Below are 27,563 nucleotides of genomic sequence, written 5' to 3'. Positions count from 1 at the left end.
ACCCCTGGCATGGGGTCTCCATGGAGCTGCCCAGGGACTGCCCATAGCAACAGGGGCTGGTGATGGTTGCCATGGAAACTGACCATAGCAACAGGGGCTGGTGATGGTTGCCATGGAAACTGACCATAGCGACAGGGACTGGTGATGGTTGCCATGGAAACTGACCACAGCAACAAGGAATCCCTGTGATTTGTGCCTCCTAAGGATCAGAATTTTTGACAGGTACTCGAGGCGTACATGAGGACTTTCTAAGTGTTTCCAGGCTGCCAAAGAGCCGGGATGTCACAGGCACTCACAGGGGTTCCTGTCATGGGCAGAGTGGGAGCTTCAGGTAAAGTTTATTAGAGAAGCTCCTGTCGGGTCAGGAGGTACAAAAAGGACCCCCAATAGCCCCTATAGATCCCCAAATACCTCCAGGGGCCTCCAGGCTTTCTAAACTCCTTTTGTGAGGGGAGCCGTGGAGCAGCAGGTTCCAATCCCTGCTCCTGACTTTTCAAGAGCTCATATGTAAACAATTATAAAGGTGGAATTAAACCTTTATAGAATTTGTCCCACAGGATTAAGCATGGCAAACCAGTGTTCGGGGTTGGTTTTTTTCCTTTCTGTTCATTCCTTATCATCGGCTGCTGATTATTGGCTGATCCCTTTATTTGGGAGGAGGACGATCAGAGCCACTGCTCTTGGGAAAGGGAGTTTCCACTGCTGCTGCCGAAGCCCAGCCCAGAGCTGCTTCCTCTGTCATGGGGTGAGCCTCTGCTCGTGAGAACAGCCCCTAAACTGGGACCTTATTAACACCTGCCCCACTAAAAGAGAGACCTATCCCCATCTGCTCGGGTGCCCGGGATCCTGAGCTCGGCTCTCCCTGCCCTGCTGGGAGCCCCTCACCCCCTGCCTGCTGAGACATCCTGGCGGCCCAGCTTGCTGCTTTCCCAGAGTCCTGCTGGGGCCCCGGAGCCGGCTGCCCCCAGGGTTTGTGAAGCGGAGCCTTCTTCCAGCCCTTCCCGCCTTGGGACAAAGCCGCCATGGCCGCGTGCTCCCCGAGCCCGCGCCGGAGCGCCCCCTGCAGCCGCGCGGGGATCACCGCACCTGCCCTGCCCCCCGGGAGCCACCAGCGCCCCTGCCGGCCGTGCCCGGAGCTGCACCGCAGGGAAAGTGCCGCGGCCGAAAGGCTGCACTGGGCTCCTGTTCTGTTTGCTGCCAGCGCCGGAGGTGCTGCTGTTTGTTTGCTTTATTGTACACACTAGTGAAGAACTGTTATTGCTATTCCCACATCTTTGCCTGAGAGCCCCTTGATTTCACAATTCTAATAATTTGGAGGGAGGGGGTTTACATTCTCCATTCCACAGGGGGCTTTTTTCTGCCTTCCCTAGCAGACACCTGTCTTGTAAACCAAGAACAATTGTGGTGCCCAATGTGCAGCCTGAAGGCATCAAGAGAAAAAGTGTGAAATGAGAATGACAATTCTTGAGTAACAGAATTTTTTTTAATTTTGTTGTTGTACTGGATATAGAAACCTTGTTAGGTGTCACCATGTGGTCTAGCTTACCCTGCTTTGGGTGGCACATGGTTGTGGCTACATTTTTCCCATCCCATAACTATGGCTACTGTGGCTGCTATCCAATTTGTTTCATGGGTAAATGTGGTGAGGAATTTATGGATTTCTCATTTCCTCTGGACAGTGGGCACATGGATTCAAGGCTCCCACACACTAACTGTATGTGTTTGGAATTACTTTAATAATGGTACCCACTGTGAGGAAATGACACTGGGGGAAATTTTCTCCCAACCCCTCAGCCAGCTCTTTGGGTCTACAGTGGTTGGTGTTGCTGATGTGCCTGTTAAGCCTATTCTATTTAGCATTCAGAGGTAAGGGAAGATTGACTTGGATAACTATCGTAGCAGGGCGTCCCCAGAGTGGTGATAATTAGCATTGACTCCATGATTCCAGAAGGCTGATCAATCGCTTTATTATATTATACTATACTATACTACTAAGAAACACTCATCGCTCTTGCAGACAGTCCGATACAGACAGACCAGATTGGATAATTGAAATCCAAACACTGTCACCATTGGCCAATTACGAAATCACCCTTTGTTAAACAAATCTCCATAACACATTCCACATGTGCAAAACAACAACAGGTGCAGCAAGTGAAGATAAGAATTGTTTCTCATTCTTTTCTCTGAGCTTTCTTACAACTTCTCACAGCTTCCCAGGAAAATCCTGGGAGAGCGCTCTCTCTCTCTGTTCAGAGGATATGTGATCACCACAGGTCAGTTGTGACAATGCGGGTCCAAGGACACCATGGTGACACTACGGAACCTCATGGAACCAAGGGGCCATTGTGACACTCTGCTGCCTCATGGAATCAAGGAGACCATTGTGGAACTCGGGGGCCCCAAGGAACCAAGGGTCCGTGGTGACCTTGTGGAGCCCGCAGTGTCACAGAGGAGCCGTTGTGACACAGCGAGAGCGCATGGAGCCGAGGGGCCATTGTGACACATCAGGGCTTTGTGGAACCACAAAGCCATTGTGACATTGCAAGGCTTCATGGAAGCACGGGGCCATTGTGACACTGCAGAAGCAAGGGGGACATTGTGACATTCCAGGGCCTCATGGAACCAAGGAGACCATTGTGACACTGTGGGGTCCCACGAAACCAAGGGAACATGGAACAGGTCTGGCTGGCTGGGCCTCCTGGGGGCCACCTCTCATCTGCCGTTGAGACACTGGGACCATGTGCTTTTCTTTCTTATGGAAAAAAAACATCCATCTCGACCAGGCACCCATGGCTTATATTGGGGAACTGTGTCCAGAATTCCCTATATCCACGGACAGCTCCCAGACAGAAGATGCCAGGACTCACAAGTGTGGCTGGCCTTGGCTTCCTGAGGGCTGGCACTCATGTGCCTCTCAAACACTGGGGTTCTGTGCTTTCCTTCTTAGAAAAAAGAACTTATCTTCCTGTCCAGGCACCCATGGCCAAAACTGGGATTCCACCTCCAAAATTCCGTACATCCAAGGATTGCTCCCAAGTGAAAGCAGCCAGGACAGACAGGTCTGGCTGCCCTTGGCCTCTTGGGGGCTGCCTCTCACCTGCCTCGAAACACTGGGGCTCTGTGCCTTCCTTCCAATGGAAGAGAATCCCTTTCTTCTCAAGGGGTCCGTGGTCAAAATTGAGATTCCTCCTCCCAAGTTCCATGTATCCAAGGATTGCTCAGTGACAAAAGCTGCCAGGACAAAAAGGTCTGGCTGGATTGGCATCCCAGGAGCCACCTCTCTCCTCTTCTGCCTTTAAAACACTTGGTTTCCGTGCTTTCCTTCCTATGGAATAGAACCGTCCTTCTTATCTATGCAGAAATGGCCAACATTGGGGTTCCACCTCCCAGATACCTTATATCCAAGGGTTGCTTTCAGACAAAAGCTACCAGGACAGAGAGGTCTGGCTGGCCTAGGCCTCTGGTGGCCGCCTTTCATCTGCCCCTCAAACATCGGTGTTCCATGCTTTTCTTTGTATGGAAAAGAACCATCCTTCTCCTCAGGGTGTCCATGCCTGAAATTGTGATTCCACCTCCAAAATTCCCTATATCCAAGGGTTGTTCCCAGCCTAAATCTGCCAGTACTGTCAAGTCTGGCTGGCCTTAGCCTCTGGTGGCTGCCCCTGCCACACTGGGGCTTGCTTCTTTCCTTCCAATGGAGATCCCTGTGACACTGTGGGGACCTCATGGAACCAAGGGGATCATTGTGGCACCACTGGAGCCCATGGAACCAAGGGGCCATGGTGACACAGCGGGGCTTCATGGACCCAGAGACCATCATGACTCTGTGGGGCCTGATGGAACCATGGAGACCATGAGGACCCTTCAGGGCCTCGTGTCACCAAGGGGGCATTGTGACACCTCAGGGCCTCCTGGAAGCAAGGGACCACTGGGACACTGTGGGGCCCCATGGAACCGAGGGCACATGGAACAGGTCTGGCTGGCTTGGCCTCCCAGGGGCCACCTGACAGGTCTGGCTGATCTTGGAATGCCAAGGGCTGCCTCTCATCAGCTCCTGGAGCACTGGGGCTCCGTGCTTTCCTTGCTGTGGGAAAGAACTGTCCCTCTTTCCAGATGCCCATTGCCAAAATTGGTATCCTCCCAAAACAGTTTCCTGTATCTAAGAGTATCTCTCAGAAAACAAACTGCCAGCCCTCTCTGGCCTTACCTTCTGGTGGTCACATCTCATCTGCCCCTGAAACACTGGAGTTCTGTTCCTTCGTTGCCATGGAAAAGTACTGGCTTTCATGTCCAGGGTCCATGTCCAAAATTAGAATTTGGCCTCCCAAATTCCCTATATCCAAGGATTGCTCCTTGACAAAAGTAGCCAGGACAGACAGGTCAGCCTGGCCCTGGCTTCTGGTGATTTTCTTAGACTATGAGCTGAATGTTTTCATTTGAAAACACCTTGGAGAGCACCCAGAGATCTCCCAAGGTGGGGTCCTGAGGCCTCAGGCTCATGACCACTACATATGGACAAAGGAGCTCAGTGCTCTGTGCTGTTGTGGTGGTTTTGCATCACACAGGTGATGTCCTGATAGAAGCTGCTAGCAGTTTCTTCTGTGTCTGACAAAAAACCAATCAGTAATTAGCTTTGAGAATTGACAATCTGTTAAACCACTAAGGGAACTGCAGATGCCTCTGTGAAGACACAAGTTAAAGACAAAGAAGCCTGGCTGGGTCTCTTTCCCTTCTGGCCAGCACAGAGGTGCCAAGGCCGGGCCAGCCCCCGTCTGGGCCGGGGCGGGCCGGGCGGCTCCTGCCGTGGGGCCGGGCCCCTTCCCAGGGAGCCCGCCAGGCCCCATGGGCTGCCGGGCAGGGGAGGGGAGGCCGCGGGGCCGAGGCCGGGCCGGGCCGTGGCTGCGCTTGCTGACATCTGGCCGCTGCCGAGCCCTGCCCCGCCGCCAGCCCGGGCCCAGCCAGGATCCGCCGGGCCCCAGGAGCAGCCCCGGGCCGGGCCGGCTCGGCCAAGCTTCTGCCGCCCTTGGGCTTGGCCCGCAACCAGCGGGCAGGGCCAGGAGAAGCCATCGGCCCCGGCCGTGCTGCTGCTCTGCTCTGGCCTGGCTGCTGAGATCCTGGCCCTGCCCCCAGCGCCGCCCAGCCTGACACAGCCCCAGCGCAGCCGCTGCACAAACCTCCATGGCAAAACAGCTCCGGCCGCAAGGACCCAGCCCGGCCGGGCTCACGCAACCATCTGCAGGCCCCGCCTCAGATATTGACTCTTCCCGTGCTTCCATCCTCCCTCCAGTGAGAGAAAAGGACAAAGTGCAGGCACACACAGGAGCAACGTGAAGACACCGAGGTCAGTGAAGAGGAAGTTGAGTCCCAGATGGGAGGGATGAGGAGATGCCTTGACCTTGAGGCTGAAATCCTCTGCTAAAGCTATGGAGAAGGATGGAATTGATACATCAGACTCTCTTTTTCCCTATAACACATTGAAAAAAATGGGGAGGTGGCTTGTTCAGCAAAGGCCTCCATGCTAAATTAAGGAAATGTTGCAGTAGCTGTGATCCCATGAGGAGTATGAACATTGAAAGAGAAAAGAGTGATGAGACCCTGTGCCCTCAGGGAGAGAAGAAGAAGACCTCTGTTCCCAGAGATGAAGATGATTTCAGAAATAAATGAAGAGAACCTTTGCTCTTAAACAGCTCATCTTTAAACCAATACCCCATAAGTTGACATGGCCCATAAACACAGCTGTGGGAAAAGCTGTAAAAATTGGGAGAGACATCATGATTGCAGATTTTTCCAGGCAGCTGCTATTTGGGGAAATGAAAAGTCATGAGAGAACTGTTTTCTTGTGGAGAAGTCTCCATAACATTAACAAGAGGAACTTCTCTCCCTAAGTGAACAGAAGAAAGACTATTTGAGTAGTAAACTGACAGAAAATTTTAGGTTTTGTATCTTTACATGGTCAGGTTGTAGGGAGAGAGGAGAAGTGTTCTGAAAGTTTTGTTCTGATTTTTATTACTCTTTCTTTTAGTTACAGTTAGTAAACTTTTCTTTATACCCTTTTAGTGTTTTGAGCCCACTTTGCCTTTCTCCTAATCCTACCTCAGAGCAGGAAATTAGTAAGTATATTCTAGTGAGTGCATTGGTAATTAGCCAGCACTGAATCCACTACACTAATTGATGCATTGGCCGAGAAATCTCAAATTGTTGAAACAATGAACTGCCCCAGACAAGAGGGAAATCAAGGCAGAGCCATGGTTTGTCAGGACTTGCTTGATCCTAATGAGCCCCGTGGTGCATTTGGAGCTGAGCCCTGGAACCTCAGGGCCTGAGAGGAGATTGCACAAACCTTTCCAGGAGTCCAAGGCAGAAGAAAAACCCAAAGTGTCTCAAAGCATTAATGGGTGCCACTGAGGTCCATCCCCAACACAGGCTCCTCATGGACTCCTTGGAGGAGAGAACTGGAGGCCAGGATGGCACAAAAACCTCTCAGAGACTCAAAATGGCACAAAAATCTCTCAGTATGAAAAGGAAATTCCAAAGTACCTGGAAAAAGTTGACTATCTCAAAGCATTAATGAGCCCCACTGAGTGTCAGTACAAAGCTCTCCAGGGACTCGTTAAAGCAGATAATTGGGGCCATGATTGCACAAACCTCTCACAGAGTCTGTATCCAAAGGGAAACACCAAGTACCTTAAAATAACTGAGTACCTTGAAGCATTAATGAGCCCCACTGAGTGTTGTTCCTGACCAAGCCTCTCCAGGGACTAATTACAGCAGATAATTGGAGGCCATGATTGCAGAAAGCTCTCAGAGACTGCAAGGCAAAAGCCAAAGCCAAAGTCCTTTGAAAAACCTGCAGTCCCTGGGAGCATTGTGGAGCCCCCAGGGCCATTCCTGAGCAAGGCTCCCCAGGGACTCCTTCCAGCAGATCCTTGAGGCCACTGGGATGTGGGCTAGGGGGGGATGCTGAGGGCAGGACAAGGGGCTGACAGTGCCCAGCCTGGCTGGGGCTGTGCCAGGAGGCCCCAGGGCCTCAGGACAAGGTGTCTCCTGACAGCCCTTGGTGGCACAGACCCTGCTGTGCCCCAGGCCACCAAGACTTGGCTTCTCTTTGTCCCCACCTGTCATCAGTGCCTCCAGTTCTCTGCTCTGCCTGGGGCCTGGGGACACTTTCTCACTCGTGTCCCTCACTGGGACCCATTAAAAGTCAAAGAAACTTTGGAGTTGGATTCTGACTTGGAGCTCTGGAGAGGTTTCTGCAGCTCCCTCTCAGGGCCTGATGTTCAGGGCCTGAGCACAAAGCCCCAGAGGCTCATTCAAGTCCTTGTGCTGTGTCTGTGCTGCTGAGCTGGGCTGGGCTCCTGGCACAGAGGGTGATGCTGGTAAGCAAGCAGAGCTTCAAAAGCACATTTCTCTGGATGAGCAGCTCTTCTGCCAGCCCAGCAGGGCTGGGGCACTGCCTGCAGCCAGCGCGGGCACAGCCCAGAGGCACAGAGAGCTTCAATCAGTCAGGGCTGGGAAGGTGCTGAGAAGTGCCTGGGGCAGAATCACTGCCAGCCCTTGGCACAGGAACCTCTGGCTGCAGGACAATGCAGCTGCAGCTCCTGCAGTGATCTCCTCAAGCTGGAACATGCCAATGCCCACAGCCCCTGTGAGTACATTCTCTGATGGTCTCTTGTGCAGAGCAGCCAGGGGTGCCCAGGGCTGTCCTGCAGAGCAGGGTCCTGCAGCCCAGGGCGCTGTGCTGGCCCAGGGACTCTGCTGCCTGCCAGGGACAGCTCTCAGCCGGCCCGGGGAGCTGCTGCCAGCGCTGGCCAGAAGCTGTGGGGGGAAGGAGCCACCCTGAGCAGGGCAGGTGCTGCTGCTGAGAGCTGCTGGCTGGGGCAGGGCTGCTCCCAGCTCCAGACCAGCCTGGGCACAGCTCCGGAGGACACTTCCCAAAGAAGGTAAGCCTGGGATTGCTGTAAAGATCAGCAGCTTTCCTGAGACTGTTTTCAATTTCCTGCTCGGAGAAGGATGGGAAAGTTCGGGTGGTGAGAAAAAGATTTTTGCTTTTGATATATTTTTATATATTTATAGCTCTATATATTACTATTATATAGTTATAAAACTATAATCCTTACTTTACGCTATTGAACTCTTAATTAACTCTATTAAACTACTATTATATACTTCTATAACTGTAATCCTTAATTAACTCTAGTGCATTTCCTAACCTTTCTCTTAGTCTTTAGAACAATAACCTGTCTAAACACATTTTTAAAATACTGTATATTCTTATTATCAGGAAGAGGACCTACAAGAAGAACATTTGGGTTGTTGACCAGAATGTGAGCAGTCATAACAAAAAGTGGGGCAAAGAAGCTCTTGGACCTTCTCCAATCGGTGAGACAGGGGTGTGTAACTTGGAAAACTGAATCTCTTATTGGATTTTCCTGTTAAATATCCTAATTAATCAACCTTTATAAATTGCTGAAATCAGGAGCCGGTTGTGCCTCATCCCCTCTGGGACACCTGGAAGCTTCCAATAAGGTCTGGTTTTTCCTTTACTGTTCTAATTCTGTTGCAAGGTTTTTTTTTTTTTTTTTTTTTCTCTTTTGATCATAGACAAAAGGGTGAGAGAAGCAGAAGAGGAATTGTAATCCCAGAATGACAGAACATTCTGAGTTGAAAGGAACACAGGATCATCAAAGGAATGATTGAACATTTACAGAGACTCCAGAACTGTGACTTTGGGTGGTCAGTCTCTCTGCTGGCAGCCTCCCAAAGGGCCTTCAGCCACTCTCAGCCCTGGAGAGCAGCAGCATCACCTTGGCAGGGCCCAGCAGGGCTCTCCTGAGCTGCCCTTGCCCAGCTGCACACAGACCCTGCCCCAGCCAGGGCCCTGCACACAGGCAGGTTTCTGTAGGGCCGGGCCGAGGGCACACGGGGTGGGATGGGCTCTGTGAGCGCTGGCAGGGACAAGGCACCTCTCAGGAGGGAATGTCCAGGCCCAGGGAGATGCTCTGGGAAGGAGAGGGGGCTGAGCAGAGCAGTGCTGGGGGAACAAGCCCATCCAGCCCCTCACCTTCCCTCAGCCACTGGGAATCCTTTGCCTCTCCCATCTCTCAGTGCCAAACTCTGAGTGCAGCAGCAATGCTGGGGATTTCTGACCTCAGAGAGCCAGCAATGATGTGTGGCTAGGAAAAACATTCCCTATATCTTTTCCCTGCTATCCAAGTCTTCTAGATGTGGCAGTGCAAATGCTACCAAGCCTTTCTGCAGTAGGAGTAATTCCCTGACAAATGCTGAATACTCAGCCTTGTCCCTCTGCCACATGGCCACAAACTCAGGGCAGCAGGGCAGGGATGGCTCCTTGAGAACCCCCATGCAGAGCCCTGGCTGCTCTTGGCACACTCAGCCAGCACAGCTGGAGCTCAGGCAGGGACCTGGGTGAAGGTTTTCCCAGAGCAGGAAGAAGGGTGGGTGAGTCCCAGCATGACAGGCTACAGGGAATGGCCCAGGTTTGGCTCCAAGCAGCCTCTCCTGACTTGTCACTGTCCTTTCTCCATGAACAGGTGCCCATGTGCAGCCACAGCAAATGTCCAACAGCAGCTCCATCAGCCACTTCCTCCTGCTGGCACTGGCAGAGACGCGGCAGCTGCAGCTCCTGCACTTCTGCCTCTTGCTGGGCATCTCCCTGGCTGCCCTCCTGGGCAACGGCCTCATCATCAGCGCCGTAGCCTGCGGCCACCACCTGCACACGCCCATGTTCTTCTTCCTGCTCAACCTGGCCCTCAGCCACCTGGGCTCCATCTGCACCACTGTCCCCAAAGCCATGCACAATTCCCTCTGGGACACCAGCACCATCTCCTACACTGGATGTGCTGTTCAAGTTTTTATGCTTATCTTCTTCATTAGAACACAGCTTTCCCTCCTGACCATCATGTGCTACGACCGCTACGTGTCCATCTGCAAACCCCTGCACTACGGGACCCTCCTGGGCAGCAGAGCTTGTGCCCACATGGCAGCAGCTGCCTGGGCCAGTGCCTTTCTCAATGCTCTGCTGCACACGGCCAATACATTTTCCCTGCCCCTGTGCCATGGCAATGCCCTGGGCCAGTTCTTCTGTGATATCCCACAGATCCTCAAGCTCTCCTGCTCCAAATCCTATCTCAGGGAACTTGGGCTTCTTGTTATTAGTGTGTGTTTGGTATTTGGTTGTTTTGTATTCATTGTTTTCTCCTATGTGCAGATCTTCAGGGCCGTGCTGAGGATCCCCTCTGAGCAGGGACGGCACAAAGCCTTTTCCACCTGCCTCCCTCACCTGGCTGTAGTCATCCTGTTTGTCAGCACTGCAGTGTTTGCTCACCTGAAGCCCCCCTCGATGTCCTCCCCATCCCTGGATCTGTCAGTGTCAGTTCTGTACTCGGTGGTGCCTCCAGCCCTGAACCCCCTCATCTACAGCCTGAGGAACCAGGAGCTCAAGGCTGCAGTGAGGAGACTGATGACTGGATGCTTTCAGGAACATTAAACTGCTGGCCAATTTCTGCCAATCACTTGTAGTCAAAGTCATCTTTTATACATCTTGTTGGTTTCATTTTGGAGGTTCTATTCCTTTGTTTTAGTTTTTCCATGTTGTCCAAAAAGAACATTTTTAGTACCATTTCTCATTTTGTTTCTCTCCACATTCCCTGTGGCCACAGACTGTGTCAATGAGGGGCTGCGCTCTCCGTGTCTTTAAAGTAACTCAAGGATCTCCCAGCAGAGTTTTCTGCAGAGCTGCCCTTTTGTTGCCTCCTCTGGAGCTGCAGCAGCAATGTCTGTGTGCAGAGCTGGGGGCAGATCAGTGCTGGCACGGCAGCTGTGCCCAGCAGCAGCAGCAGCACTTGGTGCTGCCAGTGCTGCTCCCGTGGCCCTGCCCTGCTGCCCTGGTGGCCCTGGTGTTGCTGCAGGGCCTGAGTGCTCTCGGGGCCGGGCACAGTCCTGGGGGTGGCAGTGCCGGGGCTGCAGCAGGGACAGGCCATGGGCACTGCTGGGGCAGCGCTGACGCCTCAGGCCAGGGCCTGGGGGCTCCGGGCTCCTTGCCCAGGCTCTCTCAAGAACACGGCCAGGCCAATGCTCAGCACAGAAAACCCCCGTCAGGAGCCCCAGAGTTGTGGTGTGGGGGCATGGACATGAGGGAGCACAAATGCCATCAGCCCCTGGGGCCAGGAAGGGCTGGGGGATGCCAGGGAAACCACTCAGCTTTGTCCTGGCCTCTGCACTCAGCCAGAAAGTTTGTTCCCATCAGCTGGGACTTTCCTGTCCCACTGCAGACGCTGTTGCTCAGAGCCAGGGCTGCCTGGCAGCCACCCCCAAACTGCCCCGAGCCCTCTCCTCTCTGGCCCCACTCCCCATTGCAGTTCCTGACATTGGCACCATGGAAACATCCCTTGGGGAGCAGGATCACCCCACAAGTGCTGCAGGAATTGTCTGCAGGCTCCTGCAGTGCCTCGTGCTGCTCCCTTGCCAGAGGCAGCCCAGGCCAGGGGGGCACATCTGGGCTGCTGTGTCTGCCTGTGGGGCTCCCTGTTCTGGGCAAGGAGGAGGAGCTGCAGAGGCTCTGCAGGACTGACAGGATGGGCTTTGGGGCTCTGAGGAGAAGCTGAGGGACCTGGGCTGCTGCAGCTTCTGAAGAGGAGGCCCAGGGCTCCTCCTGCAACTGCTCCAAGGGTGGTTTCAGAGAATCCCAGAATCAGCAAGGCTGGAAAAGACCTTGGAGATCATCAAGTCCAACCTGTGCCCTGACACCGCCTTGTCTCCCCTGAGCCTCCTCTTCTCCAGGATCAACAACCCCAGCTCCCTCAGCCGCTCCTCACAGGACTTGTGCTCCAGAGCCCTCACCAGCCTTGGTGCCCTTCTCTGGACACGCTCCAGCCCCTCCATGTCCTTCCTAAATTGGGGGCCCAGAACTGGACACAGCACTCCAGGTGCTGCCCAAGCAGTGCCCAGCACAGGGGAAGAATCACTGCCCTGCTCCTGCTGGCCACACCATTCCTGATCCAGGCCAGGAGCCATTGGCCTTCTTGGCCACCTGGGCACACGGCTGGCTCATGTCCAGCCTGCTGTCCATCACTCCCTGCAGGTCCCTTTCTGCCTGGCTGCTCTCCAGCCCTTCTGTCCCCAGCCTGGAGCCCTGCAGGGCTTGTTGTGGCCAAAGTGCAGGACCCGGCAGTTGGACTTGTTAAACCTCACCTTGTTGGATTTGGGCCCTGGATCCAGCCTGTCCAGGGCCCTGTGCAGAGCCCTCCTGCCCTCCAGCAGATCCACACTCACACCCAGCTTGGTGTCATCTGCAAATTTGCTGATGGTGGACTCAATTCCCTCATCCAGACCATCAATGCAGATACTTAAATCCACGCTGGCTGGCTCTGACCCCTCAGCCATCCTGTGGCTGCCCTGTGATGGCACTCAAGGTGATCTGTTCCAGAACCTTGCCGGGCACCGAGGTCAGGCTGACAGGCCTGGAGTTCCCCAGATCCTCCTTCCAGCCCTTCTTGGGGATGGGCTCACACTGGCACCTCCAGTGCTCTGGCACCTCCCTGCTGAGCCAGGACTGATGGGAAATGATGGAGAGCAGCTTGGGAGCTTATCCACCAGCTCCCTCACCCCCCTAGGATGGATCCCATCCCATCCCATACACCTGTGAGCATCTGAGTGGCTCAGCAGGTCACCAGCTGCTTCCTCCTGGATTACAGGGGCAGTTCTGCTCCCTGTGCCCATCTGCCAGCTCAGGAGAACTCTTGTCCTGAGGACAGCCTGTCCTAATATTGAAAATTAAGACAAACAAGATGTTAAGTAGCTCAGACTTTTCCTTATCTTTAGTTACTCTATTCTCCACTGCATCCAATAAAGAGTAGAGGTTCTCCTTATCCCACGTTTTTCTATTAATTTATTTACAGAAATATTTTCTGTATTTTTCTATTTTTTTAGAAAATAGAAAATATTTTCTGTATTTTCTATTATTTTTCACAGAAGTGGCCAGGTTAAGCTCTAAATGAAATTTCACCTCTCAGCTTTTCTTTCTGCATGACCTAACAACATCATTAAACACTTGCAAAGTTGCCTGACCTTCTGTCCGAAGCTGGTGCACCCTGTTTTTTTCCCCAGAGTTCCCACAAAATCTCCATGTGCAGCCAGGGCAGTCATTTTCCTCACCGGCTCATCTTTTGCCACACTGGGACAGGCTGCTCCTTTCCCCTTAAGATTACTTTCTTGAAATGTGCCCATCCTTCCTGGACCCCTTTGTTTCTAAAAGCTGTTTCCCATAAAACATTCAGTACGTGATACGGTACTCCCCAAATCAGCATCCTAAATAGGCCAAATTCTGCCCTGCCTAATTCCAGTGTGGCAGTTTTGTTGTTGCCCCTCCTTCTTTCACAGAACATTGAAAACTTGATTATTTCATGGTCACTGTGCCCCAGGCAGCCTCTGACCCCCCCATCTGCCACCAGCCCTTCTCTGTTTGTGAGCAGCAGGAGACAGAGCTTTCCTTGGGCGTGGGAGTTACCAAAAATTCGGTGAAACAGAAAACTCCTTCACACCAGTGCAGCATTAAGAAGCAGCATTCTTTATTCAGCCGGATGCACGGGGGATAGCTCCTCCCAAAGCCGAGCATGCTGAGTGCAGGAAAGTTTCTGTTCATATTCTGTATTTTGCACACATATTCATTGATTATCCTGGACTAAACATACATCTGATAATCATTTCCCCAAAATCATTAACATATTTCCCCTCCCCTTTACCCATGCTCTCTTCTGTCCTGGGGGTCTCTCTGGTGGTCCCTGGTGGTCGTGGACCCCAATGTTCCCGTGGGCCTGGCTGAGCTGGCAGGACACTGAGGCTGGTGAACTTCCAGCTCCCCTTCTCACACAATGGGCATTGTGTGGTTTCCATAGGCCTGGGGTTTTGGAGAACAAGCTCCAGGTGTCAGCTCACCTGGTGGAAACAATTTATCATCTGTAACATGAGGTCACAGAGTGGGCTATGACATCACAGAGTGGGTTATGTGAGGCCATCGGGCAGCTACGACATCATAGACTGTCTGTGACAGCCCAGAGCCTGCTGTGACATTACAGGGCAGCTCTGTGACATCCCAGAATGGATTGTGGCATCAGAGACCAGCTCCGTGACATTAGAGAACGAGCTGTGACATCCCAGAGGGGCTGTGTGACATCCCAGGAGGGCTGTGTGAGGTCACTGGGTTGGTCACTCCACCCCAGCTCCCCCTCACAGTTTCTCCCAACAACTCCAATGCTGTTCATGCCCAGCGGGGTCCCTGTCCCCCGCTATCCCCCCGGTCCACCTGGAGCCACAGCCTCCACCAAAGGATGTTCCACAGGATCCACCCCAGAGCCTGACACGGGGAAAAGGGGCCAGGGCTGTGTGACCAGGACATCAAGGACATGGATTATCCAGGTCCCTGTGGCCTGGGTTGGGTTCCCCAGGGCAGGAAAGATGTCTGGCAGCTGGAGCAGGCTTAGGGAAGGGCCTCCAAGGTGGGGCTGGAGCCCTTGGGCTGTGAGCAGAGGCTGAGGGAGCTGGGCTTGTCCAGCCCGGAGCAGGGAAGGCTGAGGGGCTCCTCATCCCAGCCTGGCAGTGCCAGCGAGGAGGGGATGGAGAACACAGAGACAGGTTCTTCACTGGGGGCCTGGTGGGAGACAAAAGCCAATGGGTGGAAGGGGAAAGACGGGCGATCAGCCAGGCCAGGAGGAGATGAAATGAGTCAGGCTGGTTTCAGCATTTCCTCAACACCAAAAGCAGCCTGACCTCCCTTCTCTATCCACCACTGACAGCTTTGCAAATCAGGAATTGTTCGATCTGTTTTTCCCCCACTCCAGGATTAGCATCCTGATACAAGAGCTTAATTGTGTTTATATCTGTCACAGAACCACATTTGTCTTAAATTAATTCTAGTATGGAAATCACTTGTGGATGGTGGACTCATCAGACACTGCTGGGACGTTGCACATAACTCAGGGAAGAGCGTGATTGTTATTACATTGTGTCCTGTTCAAGTGTGGTCTGCTGGCCATGAAGAGAAACTTTCTGTGCCTCTGAGTCTCACCAGTTCCTGACCCCCAAAGGACACAAACCTGATGAGTTGTGGTTCCCACTCCAGTGGTGGCACTTGGAGCTCCCTCCATCCCCAGAGCAGAGCTGCCTTGTCCCAGAAAGTCCCTGGCAATGCAGGGATGAAGGAAACAGGACAGGCTGTGGGGATCAGGGGCAGGGCATGGCCAGGGATTTGGGGTGGTTGTGAGCCCAGGGCAGGACCCGGCCCTTGGCCTTGGTGAACCTCATCCCATTGTCCTGGGCCCATGGCTCCAGCCTGTCCAGATCCCTCTGCAGAGCTTCCTGCCCTCCAGCACAGCCACACTCCCACCCAGCCTGGGCTCACCTGGAACTGCCTGAGGGTGCCCTCGATGGCCTCGTCCAGATCAGCAATAAAGAGATTTCACTGACCTGGCCCCAATCTTGAGCCCAGGGGACAGCCCTGGATGTGACTCCATTCCTCAGCTGCTCTGAGTGCCAGGGCTTGGATGAGGGAAATGGTGGGGAGGGGGTGGGACAGAGTCTGATTGATTGTCAGCCATGAAGGGTCTTGATTTTCATATCTGTTCAAACTGCATTAGGAGGTGCTGGGGGTCAATATCAATTGGACATTGCTGATATCAATCTAGAAACAGGAAAAGAACAATTCTCTCTGCACTGTTTTCAATATAGTAAATTCATTTGGAATACACTTCTGAAACCTGACTAATTAACCACAAAAGAATTGAGGACTTGAATTATTTCCAGGGGCTTTTCTTGTCTTGGGTGTTTTGAACAGATGTTTATGAGCTTTTACCATGCAATTCCGGAACTGAAGAGCTCAAGAAGGGAGAGGCGTCTGGAGTAGGAAAATTCATCAGCAAGCTCCAAGGGGCTGAGGATCCATCCCCATCAGAGCAGCAATGAGCAGAAATGGGCAGAGCTTTGTGGCTGCCCCAGCTCTGGGATGGGCCCTGGGCCTGGAGCAGGAGCAGCTCTGGAGGGCCCCAAGGCCGGGGCTCTTGTGCTGGCCTGGGCAGATGGGATGGCAGCAGGGGCTGCAGAGCTCTCAGCAGCTGAGGCCGAGGGGAGCAGGGCAGCCAGGGAGCCTCCTTGTGCCTTGGGCAAGCCCCTTCCCCCATGGCTGGGGCTGAGTCCTGGCTGAGCTGCAGCTGCTGCTGTGCCCTTGGCAGGGGCTGAGGCCGTGGGGCCAGTGGCCAGAGCAGCCTGGCCTGAGCAGAGCTGTGGGGCCAGAGCCGGCTGGGCTGTGCTGGGGAGAGGCCCTTGGTGCTGCACAGAGCTCAGGGCAGCTGGCAGAGCTTGCAGGGAGCTGGGCTGGGCTGCGAGAGCCTGGCCCAGAAACCATCAGTGTCCATCTCAGCCTGGCTGAGCGTGCAGGGGCAGGACTCAGCCCAGGCCTTGTGGGGCAGGGCCAGCGCCTGTGCAAGGCATTGAAAACAGGCAAGTGCCCGAGAGAGGAGGCTGCTCTGTGCCCTTGGGGGCATGGACACAGCAGGGAGGGGGCCCAGGACATTTGTCAGTGCCAGCCTCTGTCCCCAGCCCTTGGCAGCCCTGGCTGCTGAGCCCAGCTTTGGCCTGGGCTGACTTTGGCTGTGGCCCAGCTCCATCCTGCTGCGGGGCTCAGGGCCTGTTCCCGGCCATGGCCAGCCCTGGCCGGCCTCTCTGCTGGCCCAGAGGCCGGCAGAGCCCGGGGCAGGGCTGTCTGTGCAGCCCCACAGGTGCCACGGGCTGGGCAGGAGCTGGCAGAGGCTGCCCAGCAGGGAGGCCATGGGGCACAGAGCCCCAAGGCTGCCGTGGGCACCACGGCACAGGGGCCGTTCCCAGCCGCAATGCTCCTGTCCTGGGCTGGGCCTGCACAGGGGCTGTGGCACCATGGCTGGGCCAGCACAGGGCCACCAAGGGGCCACGCAGCCGCTGCCGGGGCTGGCAGCAAGGCCGGGCACAGACAAGGAATTGCTGAGCGTGGCCTGCGCTGGCCAGGGCTGACTGTGCCAAAGGCAGAGCTCAGCTGCCCTTGGGGGCTGCAGGAACACTCAGGAGCCCAAAGAGCCTCCATGGCTGCGCTGGAGACCAAGGCTGGAGCAGGGAAATGCAGGGCTGCTGCGCCATGGCGAGGGCATGGAATTCCAGCACACACCTCAGCTCTCGGATGATCCCGGCACCGTGCTGGGCCCTGTTTCAGCCTGGAGCAGAGCAGATGTTGATGGCACGGGAGCCCTGCGGGGCTGGCAGGGACCTGCAGCTTGAAAGGTGCTCTGCTCTCCCTCAGCTCCTCTCTGAGAGGTCCAATCCCAGCTGGGCACCTCAGGGCACAAGTGGCACTGCCTGTTCATGGGCACACAGCTGATGTCTGCCTGGAAAGAGGCAAAGGTTTTAATACCTCTTATTTTATTAGTATACAGGCACATTTTTATTACCTGGGTCACTTGAGTACTTTAAAGAAATGGCAAAGTTTTCCCTCTAGGGACAGGAATTTCCTGGAAGTGTACTGATGGCAGGAGAAGAAAGACTGATCTTCACATCTACTTGTGTCATTAGTATCCTGTTTATTATTTCCTCTCCCTCTTCTTTCAGGTATTTTCAGCTCTCCTTTTTAAATGGCCATGTCTAAGGACATCTCTTCATTTAGACCAGGTGGATCTATATATTTCCCGTTGCACCTAGACTTCCTCCTCCAGATTCTTTCTGGTCATTCAAGTGTCCCTCAACAGACTGGCTTCATGCTTTGAAAGTCAGGGAGTGGCCCAATCTTTCTGAAGTTCAAATAAATATGAATTATATTTTATTCTGTTTATATCTATCACAGAATTGCCTTTTCTTATGTCTTCGTCTAAAACTGTTCCTCTTGCACATAGCTCAGGAAAGAATGTGATGGTTATTAAATTGTGTCCTGTTCAACTGTGGTCTGTTGGCCATGAAGAGAAACTTTCTGTGCCTCTGAGTCTCACCAGTTCCTGACCCCCAAAGGACACAAACCTGGTGAGTTGTGGTTCCCACTCCAGTGGTGGCACTTGGAGCTCCCTCCATCCCCAGAGCAGAGCTGCCTTGTCCCAGAAAGTCCCTGGCAATGCAGGGATGAAGGAAACAGGACAGGCTGTGGGGATCAGGGGCAGGGCACAGCCAGGGAGAAGAATGACTTTTGATCGAGCTGTGCCTTCCCTTGGCTTTGTTGGCTGACAAGAAATGAACATCCCTCTGTGTCTCGGGCAGCTCCTTCTCCAGGGAAAGCAGGTGGGAGTTGGAGCCAAGGAGCTGAAAGCTGCAGGTGCAGCCTGGGCTGGAGGGAGCTCAGATTTGCACAAGGCTGCTCTGAGTGCCAGGGCTTGGATGGGGGCAATGGTGGGGTGGGGGTAGGGACAGAGTCTGATTGATTGTCAGCCATGAAGGGTCTTGATTTTCATATCTATTCCAACTGCATGAGGAGGTACTTGGATTCAATGTCAATTGGAGATTGCACTTATCAATGAATTAACAGGGAAAAAAAAAAAAAAAACTAAACAGGACCTAAAAAATATCTTTTTACTGTCTTTTTAAATATATTCACTTTGAATAGGCTTCTGAAATCTGTCTAATTAACCACAAAATATTTCAAAACTTAAATCAAATTATTCCCAGAGGCTTGGTTTGTTAAGTTGTTCTGAATGTTAATGAGCCCTGGGGCACTGAATTGCTGAAGAGCTGAAGGCTGAAGGAGCCTCTGGAGCAGTAAAATTCAGCAGCAGCCTCCAAGGTGCTGAGGATGTCAGCAGCCCCCACTGAGGCCATCCCTGCCCAGAGACCGTGGGGGAATGGGCAGACAAGGAGAGCGTCCCTGGGGCTGGGGCAGCAGAACTCAGAGGCAGCAGCGGCTCCAGCTGGGAAATGGAGTGTGGGATGGGGCTGTGAAAGCCCTGCCTGGGCTGTGCCAAGCAGGACACACAAGCCCTGACCCCCATCCACTAAAAAACTCACTCAAGGGAGACATTTATAAGGAATTACAATTGTTTGTGTCCTCTGAGTTGGACTCACTGGAGAAATACCAGCAAGAGATTCTCAGGAGCTCCAAACAACAAAACAGCCTTTATTGGGAACTTTAGAAAATCAGAGCAACGTTGGCAAAAGTTTTAATACAACATTCAATTAACAAAAAACACTTCTCAAATCATTAACTCTGCCCATTCAACTTCACAAACTCTATGCCTGTTCAATTTTAAGTTAATCAACATTTGCAAGAGGACAGAAGTAGAAGTAGACACAGAAAGAGAGAAAAATAAGATATAGAGAAGCACACACAGAGCTACCAACTCCTGGATTCCAGCAGTGTTCAGATAGAAATTCCAAGAGGAGGTAGGGTCAAGATGTGTGCTTGCCTTGTGGTCAGCCTTAAATAACCCTTGGTCTTCCTGTGCTCTTTCCCCAGTTGGGACTTGGGGTCATTTGGTCACTCAGGAGCTGGGCTGGGGCTCCAGAGGTGGCTGTGGAGCATTGCCTGTGCTGTGCCAGGGACTGGCAGCCACTGCTGGGCTGGGATAGAGGCTCTGGGGGGATTGGGGTTCCAGGGCAGGGCAGGGCTGGGGTTCCAGGGCAGGGCAAGGCTGGACCTGCCCCTTCCTCCCCCACACAGGAAATGTTTCCAGCCAACAATCTCCTCCAGTCTGTCACAACAGGTGATGTTGGAGGTGAAATCCCGATTGTGGCCATGGGTGCCTGGCCGAGAAGGACAGTTCTTTTCCATAGGAAGGAAAGCCTCAGTTATTGGCTAATTTCTGGTCTGATTGCCTGGATTTTGTTTGGTTTTGTTGTTGCTTTGTTTCCTTGATGTGACTGAAGTGTCCAGTCAGGAGCAGAGTGACTCTTGCCAAGGAACTTTGCCGTGCTGTCGCTTAATATTAAATCTGTTTTTTGCTGCTCCCTTGCTGGGGATTTTTTTCAGCGCTCTCAAGCCCTCGTTGGTAACAGGGTGAAGGAGCCCTGGCCCAGGCTCTGGCCCTGGGGGACACGGGGATGCTGCTGGGGGGTCCCTGTCCCCCTGTCCCACCTCTCATGGCCCCGTCCCCCGTCCCCGTGTCAGGCTCTGGGGTCGATCTCGTGGAACATCCTCTGGGGGAGGCTGCGGCGCCGGGGGCGGGGGGACCCGGGGGGACAGGGGACCCCACTGTGCACGAGCAGCGTTGGACTTCTCTGGGGGAAGTGTGAGGGGGGGCTGGGGTGGAGTGACCTCCCCAGTGACCTCACACAGCCCCTGTGATGTCACACAGCCCCTGTGATGTCACACAGCCCCTGTGATGTCACACAACCATCACTGTGATGTCACAGAGCCATCTCTGTGACATCACACAGCTATCTCTGTGATGTCACACTGCCCCTATGATGTCACACAGCCCTGTGATGTCACACAGCTCTGTGATGTCACACGACCATCACTGTGATGTCACCGAGCCATCTCTGTGACGTCACACAGCCCACTCTGTGATGTCATACAGCCCCTATGATGTCACACTGCCCCTGTGATGTCACAGAGCCATCTCTGTGATGTCACACAGCCCTGTGATGTCACACAGCCCTGTGATGTTACACAACCATCACTGTGATGTCATAGTGCCCCTATGATGTCACACTGCCCTTGTGATGTCACACAGCCATCTCTGTGACATCACACAGCCCACTCTGTGATGTCATAGTGCCCCTATGATGTCACACTGCCTTTGTGATGTCACACAGCTATCTCTGTGATGTCACACTGCCCCTATGATGTCACACTGTCCCTGTGACATCACCCAGCCTGTGTTATGTCACATTGCCCTTCTGATGTCACACTGCCCCTGTGATGTCACAGTGCCATCTCTGTGATGTGTGGTAGATAGGGACAGGCGAACGGAAGATCTCGGGATGTGACGGAAAGCTAGACCCTTCCCCCCTTCTTCCTGCTATAGTTAATCAATTACCCCTAAAGCATGCAGCCCCTCCTAACTCAGTAGTTTTCCACTCCTTACTAACCCCAACCAGACCCACCATCCCCTTCTGACGTAGTGAAGCCCCCTTGACTATTTAACCCCATGAGATAAGATAATAAATGCCATTTGACCATCCACCACATTGGTGTCTGTGCATGTCTGTGGCCCGAGTGACCTGGGGGAGGCCGGGTTGCCGTGCTGTGTCTTGAACCAGGTCGCCCGCCTTCTCATCAGAAGGTGACATATGGTGCCGAAACCCTCGGGTAGCGGGAATCTCCTGGACAAGAGACAGCGGCCAGAACGGCCAAGCCGATTCTAGGCGGGGGTGACATCCCCGGACCAGCGAGCCACATGGAGGCCATCGCGAAGGTCGTAAGTTCGATTTATAAGCAGTGGGGAATTAAGTGTAAGCTCAAGGATTTTTACCTCGCTATTGCGAGACTCCTTGAGCTCGGGACGATTGAACGTCCCGTGGATACATTACACCCGGAGGTGTGGGGGAGATGTACAGCCGCGTTAGCCGAGGAAACAAAGACCTCAGGCAGCGGAAAAAGCCTCAAGGCTTGGGGAAAAGTCGAGCGGGCTCTGCGCGAGGCGTTAGAGGAACAAGAAACATGGAGCGCGGCAAGCGCATGTTTATTAGCTACACCCAAGCTGGGGGTAGGAGCGGCAACGCAAACCGCCCCCGACAGCGAGGTACCCGGGAGCGGGGACCCGGGGGGATTGGGCGCGTCCCCCCCCTCCCCGAGCCCGAGCCCGAGCCCAACCTCCCCCGCGGGACTTACCAAAAAACTCGCGGACCCCCCGTCCGTCCCTTCACTGCGGATCGGCGACTCGGCGCCGGGGGCGCGGCAGCGCGCGCAGTCCGTTTGGGAGGTACTGGCTAGGGAAGCCAGAGACGCGGAGGGACGAGCGGCGCCGCCGCCGCCGCCCTATCCCGCCAAACATGGCGCCGGTGACCGAGAAGATGGGCGGGGCGCGCATGCTTCCTGCGGGAAGACCCCGAATACCCAGATTCCCGCTAGTGCGCAGCCGTGAGGAAAGGAGGAGGAGGGGGGCGGCGGAGAGTGCATGCCCAATCAGGAGCCATGCTCAGCGCCGCTACCATCTAAGGGAGAGACCTCCCCCTGCGGGCGGCAGGGCAAGCCCAGGGGGCGGGAACGGCACCACCCCCGAAGGGAGGGGGAGGGACGGGGCCGGAGCTGCACGAAAAGGCACCGGGACCCGGAAACGCGCTGGCACTCGACTTCCGGCTCTGAGTCGAGCTCCACCAGCTCTGACAGCTCGGGAGAGCTGACGGACGCTGATGGGGACTCAGAAACGGAAAAAGCGGAGCTAACGCGGTTTGAAACAAAACCAAACAAAGCCTTAAGCCACATCGAAAGGCAATCACAATGCGAACCAGCCCAGTTTACCGACTGGGCTAGAATAAAGATAGCTTGTGCAAAATGGGCTCCTTCCGGGGCAGTAAAAGCCTTCCCGGTGAGGATCACCGGACCCGAGGGAAACCAACAACGGGTATATAATCCGGTAAACCCCAAAGACGTACAGGCAATTGTCAAAGCAATCTTGGAGAAAGGGATCAACTCGGCTATGGTCTCCACCCTCGTGGACGGCCTTTTTGGTAATGACGACTTGCTCCCCTTTGATATCAAACAGGTAAGTCGCATGATACTCGGTGGTGCGGGAATGATCGTGTTTAAACAGGAATGGGAAGACAATTGTACGAGGGCTCTAACCCAGGCTTCCGGGGCTGGGCAGCCATTGCATGGTTCAAGCCTGTCCAGGCTGCTGGGGAAGCATGACGAGATGGTTACACCTCAGCAACAAGCCGCACTGATGTGGGCTGAGGAAGTCAGGGCCACCACTCGAGCTGCTAGGGAGGCTATTCGGGCCACCTCTCTGGTCGTGGCCAAGCCGTCACCGTGGTCCACCATAAGACAGGCAGAGAGCGAAAGCTTCACGCAGTTCGTAGACCGCCTGCAGGCAGCAGTAGACTCCTCTACCCTGCCTGCAGAGGCAAAGGGTCCCATGGTGGCAGACTGCTTGCGCCAGCAATGTAACTCCGTCACCAAAGACATTCTGCGCTCCCTGCCAGCCGGGGCCAGCCTAGCCGATATGATCAGGCACGTCGTAAGAGAAGAACACCTAACACCCATCCAGGCAGCCGTTCACACCCTAACCAGTGCCATGGCGTGCTTCAAGTGCGGTCAGGCAGGCCACATCGCCGTGAGCTGTCCCCAGCCGGCACCGCAGTCTGCGGCGGTGCCCCCATCTCAAGCACGCCCGAGAGGGCCCTGCTGGAGCTGTGGGAAGAAGGGGCACTTCGCTAAGGACTGCAGGTCCCGGCCTCAGGGAAACGGGAAAGGGAGGGGGCACACTGGCCGCACTCAGCCTCCTCCCGCTGCGAATGCGAAGCGGCCCATTTATGTCAACCCCCAGTGGGGCGGGGGGCCCTCATACCCCATGCCCCCACAGGAGGCAGCCAGCCTTGCACCCCCACCAGCGACACAATCGCAGAGCTTTGCAGCGCCGCCAGCGGCACCATCGTGTCCACCGCTGCCACAAGCCACGCTTGTGCCACAGGGCCAGCAGGGGACGACCCAGAGCGGGACCCCTGGGTGGCCTTGGCCATGAAAATAGGGAAGGAACCCCTGAAGATGTGGGGGACATGCCGCCTTTACGGCAGTCAGGATCCCCACATCATAGGGCTTCAGTTCTGGGCGGACACGGGATCCGACTGCACAGTTTTCCCCCAAGCGCTTTGGCCTCAGCACTGGCAATGTAAAGAGATCCCCCCAGTGAACGGAGTGGGGGGGCCATCCCGGGCGTGGAAAAGCACCCAGCTGGTGGCCATAACACTCCACACGAAAAAGGGGCCGGAACGGACAGTGGCAATCTACCCCTACATTCTACAAAGCTCTCCACCCTTGATAGGAAGGGACGTCCTCGCTATGTTAGGAGCCAGAATTACAAATTTATCCTGAGGGCCACTGCCGTACACCCACCGCTGCCAATCAGACTGACCTGGAAATCGTCAGACCCCATATGGGTCGAGCAGTGGCCCCTGTCAAAGCCTCGAATGGCAGCCTTGCTGGAACTGGTCAGCCGCGAGCTGCAGAAGGGTCACATAGAACCCTCCACCAGCCCGTGGAACACCCCCGTATTTGTAATCCCCAAAAGGTCCGGAGAGGGTCATCGCCTCATCCACGACCTGAGGGAGGTGAACAGGGCAATCCAACCCATGGGTCTAGTCCAGACACTGCTGCCCACGAACTCAGCCATCCCCAAAGGGCAGCCATGCGCAGTGCTGGACATCAAGGACTGCTTCTTTTCAATACCCCTGCACGCTGAGGACAAGGAACGGTTCGCCTTTTCCATCGTGTTCCCGAACGGCGAGCGACCTAACCTCCGCTTCCAATGGAAGGTGTTACCGCAAGGTCTCGTGGACAGCCCGACCATATGCCAAATCACCGTGGACAGAGCACTGGCGCCAGTCCAACAGTCCTACCCCGCTGCGACCATCGTTCAATACATGGACGACATCCTCGTTGCTGCACCGTCGACGAGCCAGGTGGATCACCTGGTGACTGCGATCACGGAAACTCTCCAGGCCAATGGCTTTGAGATCGCGAACACGAAGATCAAGAGAGGACCCTGCGTGACCTTCCTGGGAGTGGGGATCATGGACTCCCACGTGACGCCTCCCAAGGTGAAGGTCCGCCGAGACATCAAGACGCTCCATGACGTGCAGCGCCTTGTGGGTTCTCTGCAGTGGCTCCGCAACGTCATCCTGGTTCCACCCGAGGTCATGGAACCCCTATATGACCTCCTGAAAGGAAAGCACCCCTGGGACCCCAAGGAACTGACGCCACAAGCAGCGAGCTCCCTCGACTTCATCGAGCACCAGATGTCTACTGGCACGCTTGCCAGGTGGGACCCAGATGCGCCACTCGATCTGTACGTCCACTTCACACAAAAGGGAGGAGTGGGAGCACTAGCCCAAGGACCTTCCGAAAAGTCCCGGCCGATCCAATGGGTGGTTCTCGGAAGACCAACTCGTGCGTTTTCCCTGGGAGTTGAATGCATCGCCAACCTCATCATGAAAGGTAGGAGACTCGCTCTGAGACACCTGGGAACCGAGCCGACAAGAATCCACCTCCCCTTTCGCAAGCGGCCAACCACGGAGTCGACCTCAATATCAGAGCACCTGGCCCTTGCCCTCACCGGCTTTGGAGGAGAAATCTCCTACGCCACCAGGCCACCTTGGACTCAGCTGCTGACCATTGTCGATATAGACATGCCGCCAAAGGTCATGGACCGACCGCAGCCGGGACCGACGGTCTTCACAGACGCTTCCTCCACGACTTCTACTGCAGCGGCAGTGTGGCAGGAAGGAGAGCAATGGCATTGCGTCAAAACAAGTGACCCCACACTGTCAGTGCAACAACTGGAAGCAGCAGCAGTGGTCTTGGCATGCGGACTCTTCCAAGACGAACACCTCAACATCGTAACAGACTCTATATTCGTGACAAAGCTTTGCCTGGCCATGTCAGGACCAGGCGTGTCAACGTCAGCAGCGGCCTCAATGCTGGAGGAGGCGCTCTCCTCGCGACGGGGCACCGTGTCTGTCATCCATGTCAACAGCCACAACCCAGTCAAGGGCTTCTTCCAGACCGGCAACGACAAGGCGGACGCCGCAGCAAAGGGAGTGTGGACGCTGCAGGAAGCTCGGCAGCTGCACGAGTCGCTCCACATCGGAGCCAAAGCACTGGCGAAGAGATGCGGGATCTCGACCGTGGACGCAAAACATGTAGTGGCCACTTGCCCTCACTGCCAGAAGTCACCCCTGCGGACCAGTGGGGTCAACCCAAGAGGTCTCAAGGCCTCGGAAATCTGGCAGTCGGACTTCACCTTATGTCAACTGCTAAAGCCCCAAGCATGGATTGCAGTGACAGTGGACACTTACAGCGGAGCGATCGTAGTCACACAGCACCCCAAAGCTAACTCTAAGGCCACGATGCAGCACTGGCTGACAGCTATGGCATGGCTTGGTATCCCCAAGCAGATCAAAACTGACAACGGTTCCAATTTCATTTCCAAACCAGTGCAAGAATTCGCCTCGAAATGGGGCATCACCTTAGTACAAGGTATCCCATATAACAGTACCGGGCAAGCCATAGTTGAGCGAGCAAACCAGACCCTGAAAGCTAAGCTAGAAGTATTGGCAAAGGCAGAGGGCTTTACCAATTCCGTTCCCCCAGGAGACCAAGCGCGTATACTGGCAACAGCTTTGCTAGCACTGAATCAGTTCCCTAGAGGAGATGAGGCAGACAGTCCGGTTCGAAAGCACTGGGCCACTCGAGCCCTAGAGGAGGGCCCACAGGTTGTAATCAAAAACGAACTGGGCGAATGGGAACGGGGCTGGAGACTGGTACTCACGGGACGGGGGTATGCGGCGGTTAAAAAAGAGGGCAAGATCAAGTGGTGCCCACTTAAGTCAATCAAGCCAGACCTTCAGAATGAGACTAACGAGAATTGCGAGTTTCTCTTTACAGGACATGCTCGTGGGTCGTCCCCGTAACGCGTACATCCCGGCTCCAGAGAAAAGCGACGAACCACCAAAACGCCAGACAGCACCCAAGAATCCTACACCGTTCTAATTGTTCCTAGGGTCCTGTACCACTCAGACGAGGAGGTGTACCACATCTTCGAGGAGCTCAAAGAAAGAGAGACAGGGAAACCCAACAGAGCTGGTTCGAGTCCTGGTTCAATCAATCACCATGGCTCACCACTCTAATTTCCACCCTAGTAGGTCCGCTAGCGATACTGCTTTTAACCTTCACATTCGGACCTTACCTGCTAAACAGGCTGGTCTCATTTGTTCAAGCTCGCCTAGAACGGGCCAACATCCTGTTCATAGGCCAGCAACAAATGCTGTGAACCAAAAACCGAGGACACTGCCAGTCGCAGAGGTTCTCCAAACTTCCCTTGCGAAGATTACTCAGGTTTACCAAAAAACCCTTTTCCCTTATCACCTTACAACTTTATACCTCACCTTAGTGCCTATGTTTATAACTACCTCATTCATTAGTAAAAAAGGGGGGGGGAGATGTGGTAGATAGGGACAGGCGAACGGAAGATCTCGGGATGTGACGGAAAGCTAGACCCTTCCCCCCTTCTTCCTGCTATAGTTAATCAATCACCCCTAAAGCATGCAGCCCCTCCTAAACCCAGTAGTTTTCCACTCCTTACTAACCCCAACCAGACCCACCATCCCCTTCTGATGTAGTGAAGCCCCCTTGACTATTTAACCCCATGAGATAAGATAATAAACGCCATTTGACCATCCACCACATTGGTGTCTGTGCATGTCTGTGGCCCGAGTGACCTGGGGGAGGCCGGGTTGCCGTGCTGTGTCTTGAACCAGGTCGCCAGCCTTCTCATCAGAAGGCGACACGTGTCCCACCTGCTCTCCTCAGGGCTCTGCCTGCACGCAGGCCCAGGAGAAGTTTTCCTCTTGATAAGGAAAGAATGGAAAAGCCTGAGCAGGTTTCC

General features: G+C 54.4%; 1 protein-coding gene and 2 pseudogenes across 1 annotated transcript; 2 read left to right on the top strand and 1 right to left on the bottom strand.

Annotated features, from left to right (window-relative positions):
• LOC128820668 (uncharacterized) overlaps positions 1-27,563 on the top strand; it is a 1,438,581-nt pseudogene that overhangs the window by 373,812 nt on the left and 1,037,206 nt on the right.
• The window catches only part of LOC128820667 (uncharacterized), a 2,212,279-nt pseudogene that overhangs the window by 1,686,998 nt on the left and 497,718 nt on the right, over positions 1-27,563 (bottom strand).
• LOC128820719 (olfactory receptor 14J1-like) lies at positions 9,503-10,605 on the top strand. The gene has a single exon (XM_054001539.1). It carries the CDS (start codon positions 9,578-9,580, stop codon positions 10,508-10,510), a length of 933 nt encoding a protein of 310 aa, XP_053857514.1. The 5' UTR covers positions 9,503-9,577; the 3' UTR covers positions 10,511-10,605.

The sequence above is a fragment of the Vidua macroura genome, chromosome 30, assembly GCF_024509145.1.
Source record: "Vidua macroura isolate BioBank_ID:100142 chromosome 30, ASM2450914v1, whole genome shotgun sequence".
NCBI lineage: Eukaryota > Metazoa > Chordata > Aves > Passeriformes > Viduidae > Vidua > Vidua macroura.
The sequence above is the reverse complement of the archived record's forward strand: the minus strand, read 5'-3'. Positions and strand labels throughout refer to the sequence as shown.

Excerpts from the sequence above, each read along its gene's own strand:
- LOC128820719 (XM_054001539.1), top strand. The coding sequence starts at position 9,578 with ATGTCCAACAGCAGCTCCATCAGCCACTTCCTCCTGCTGGCACTGGCA.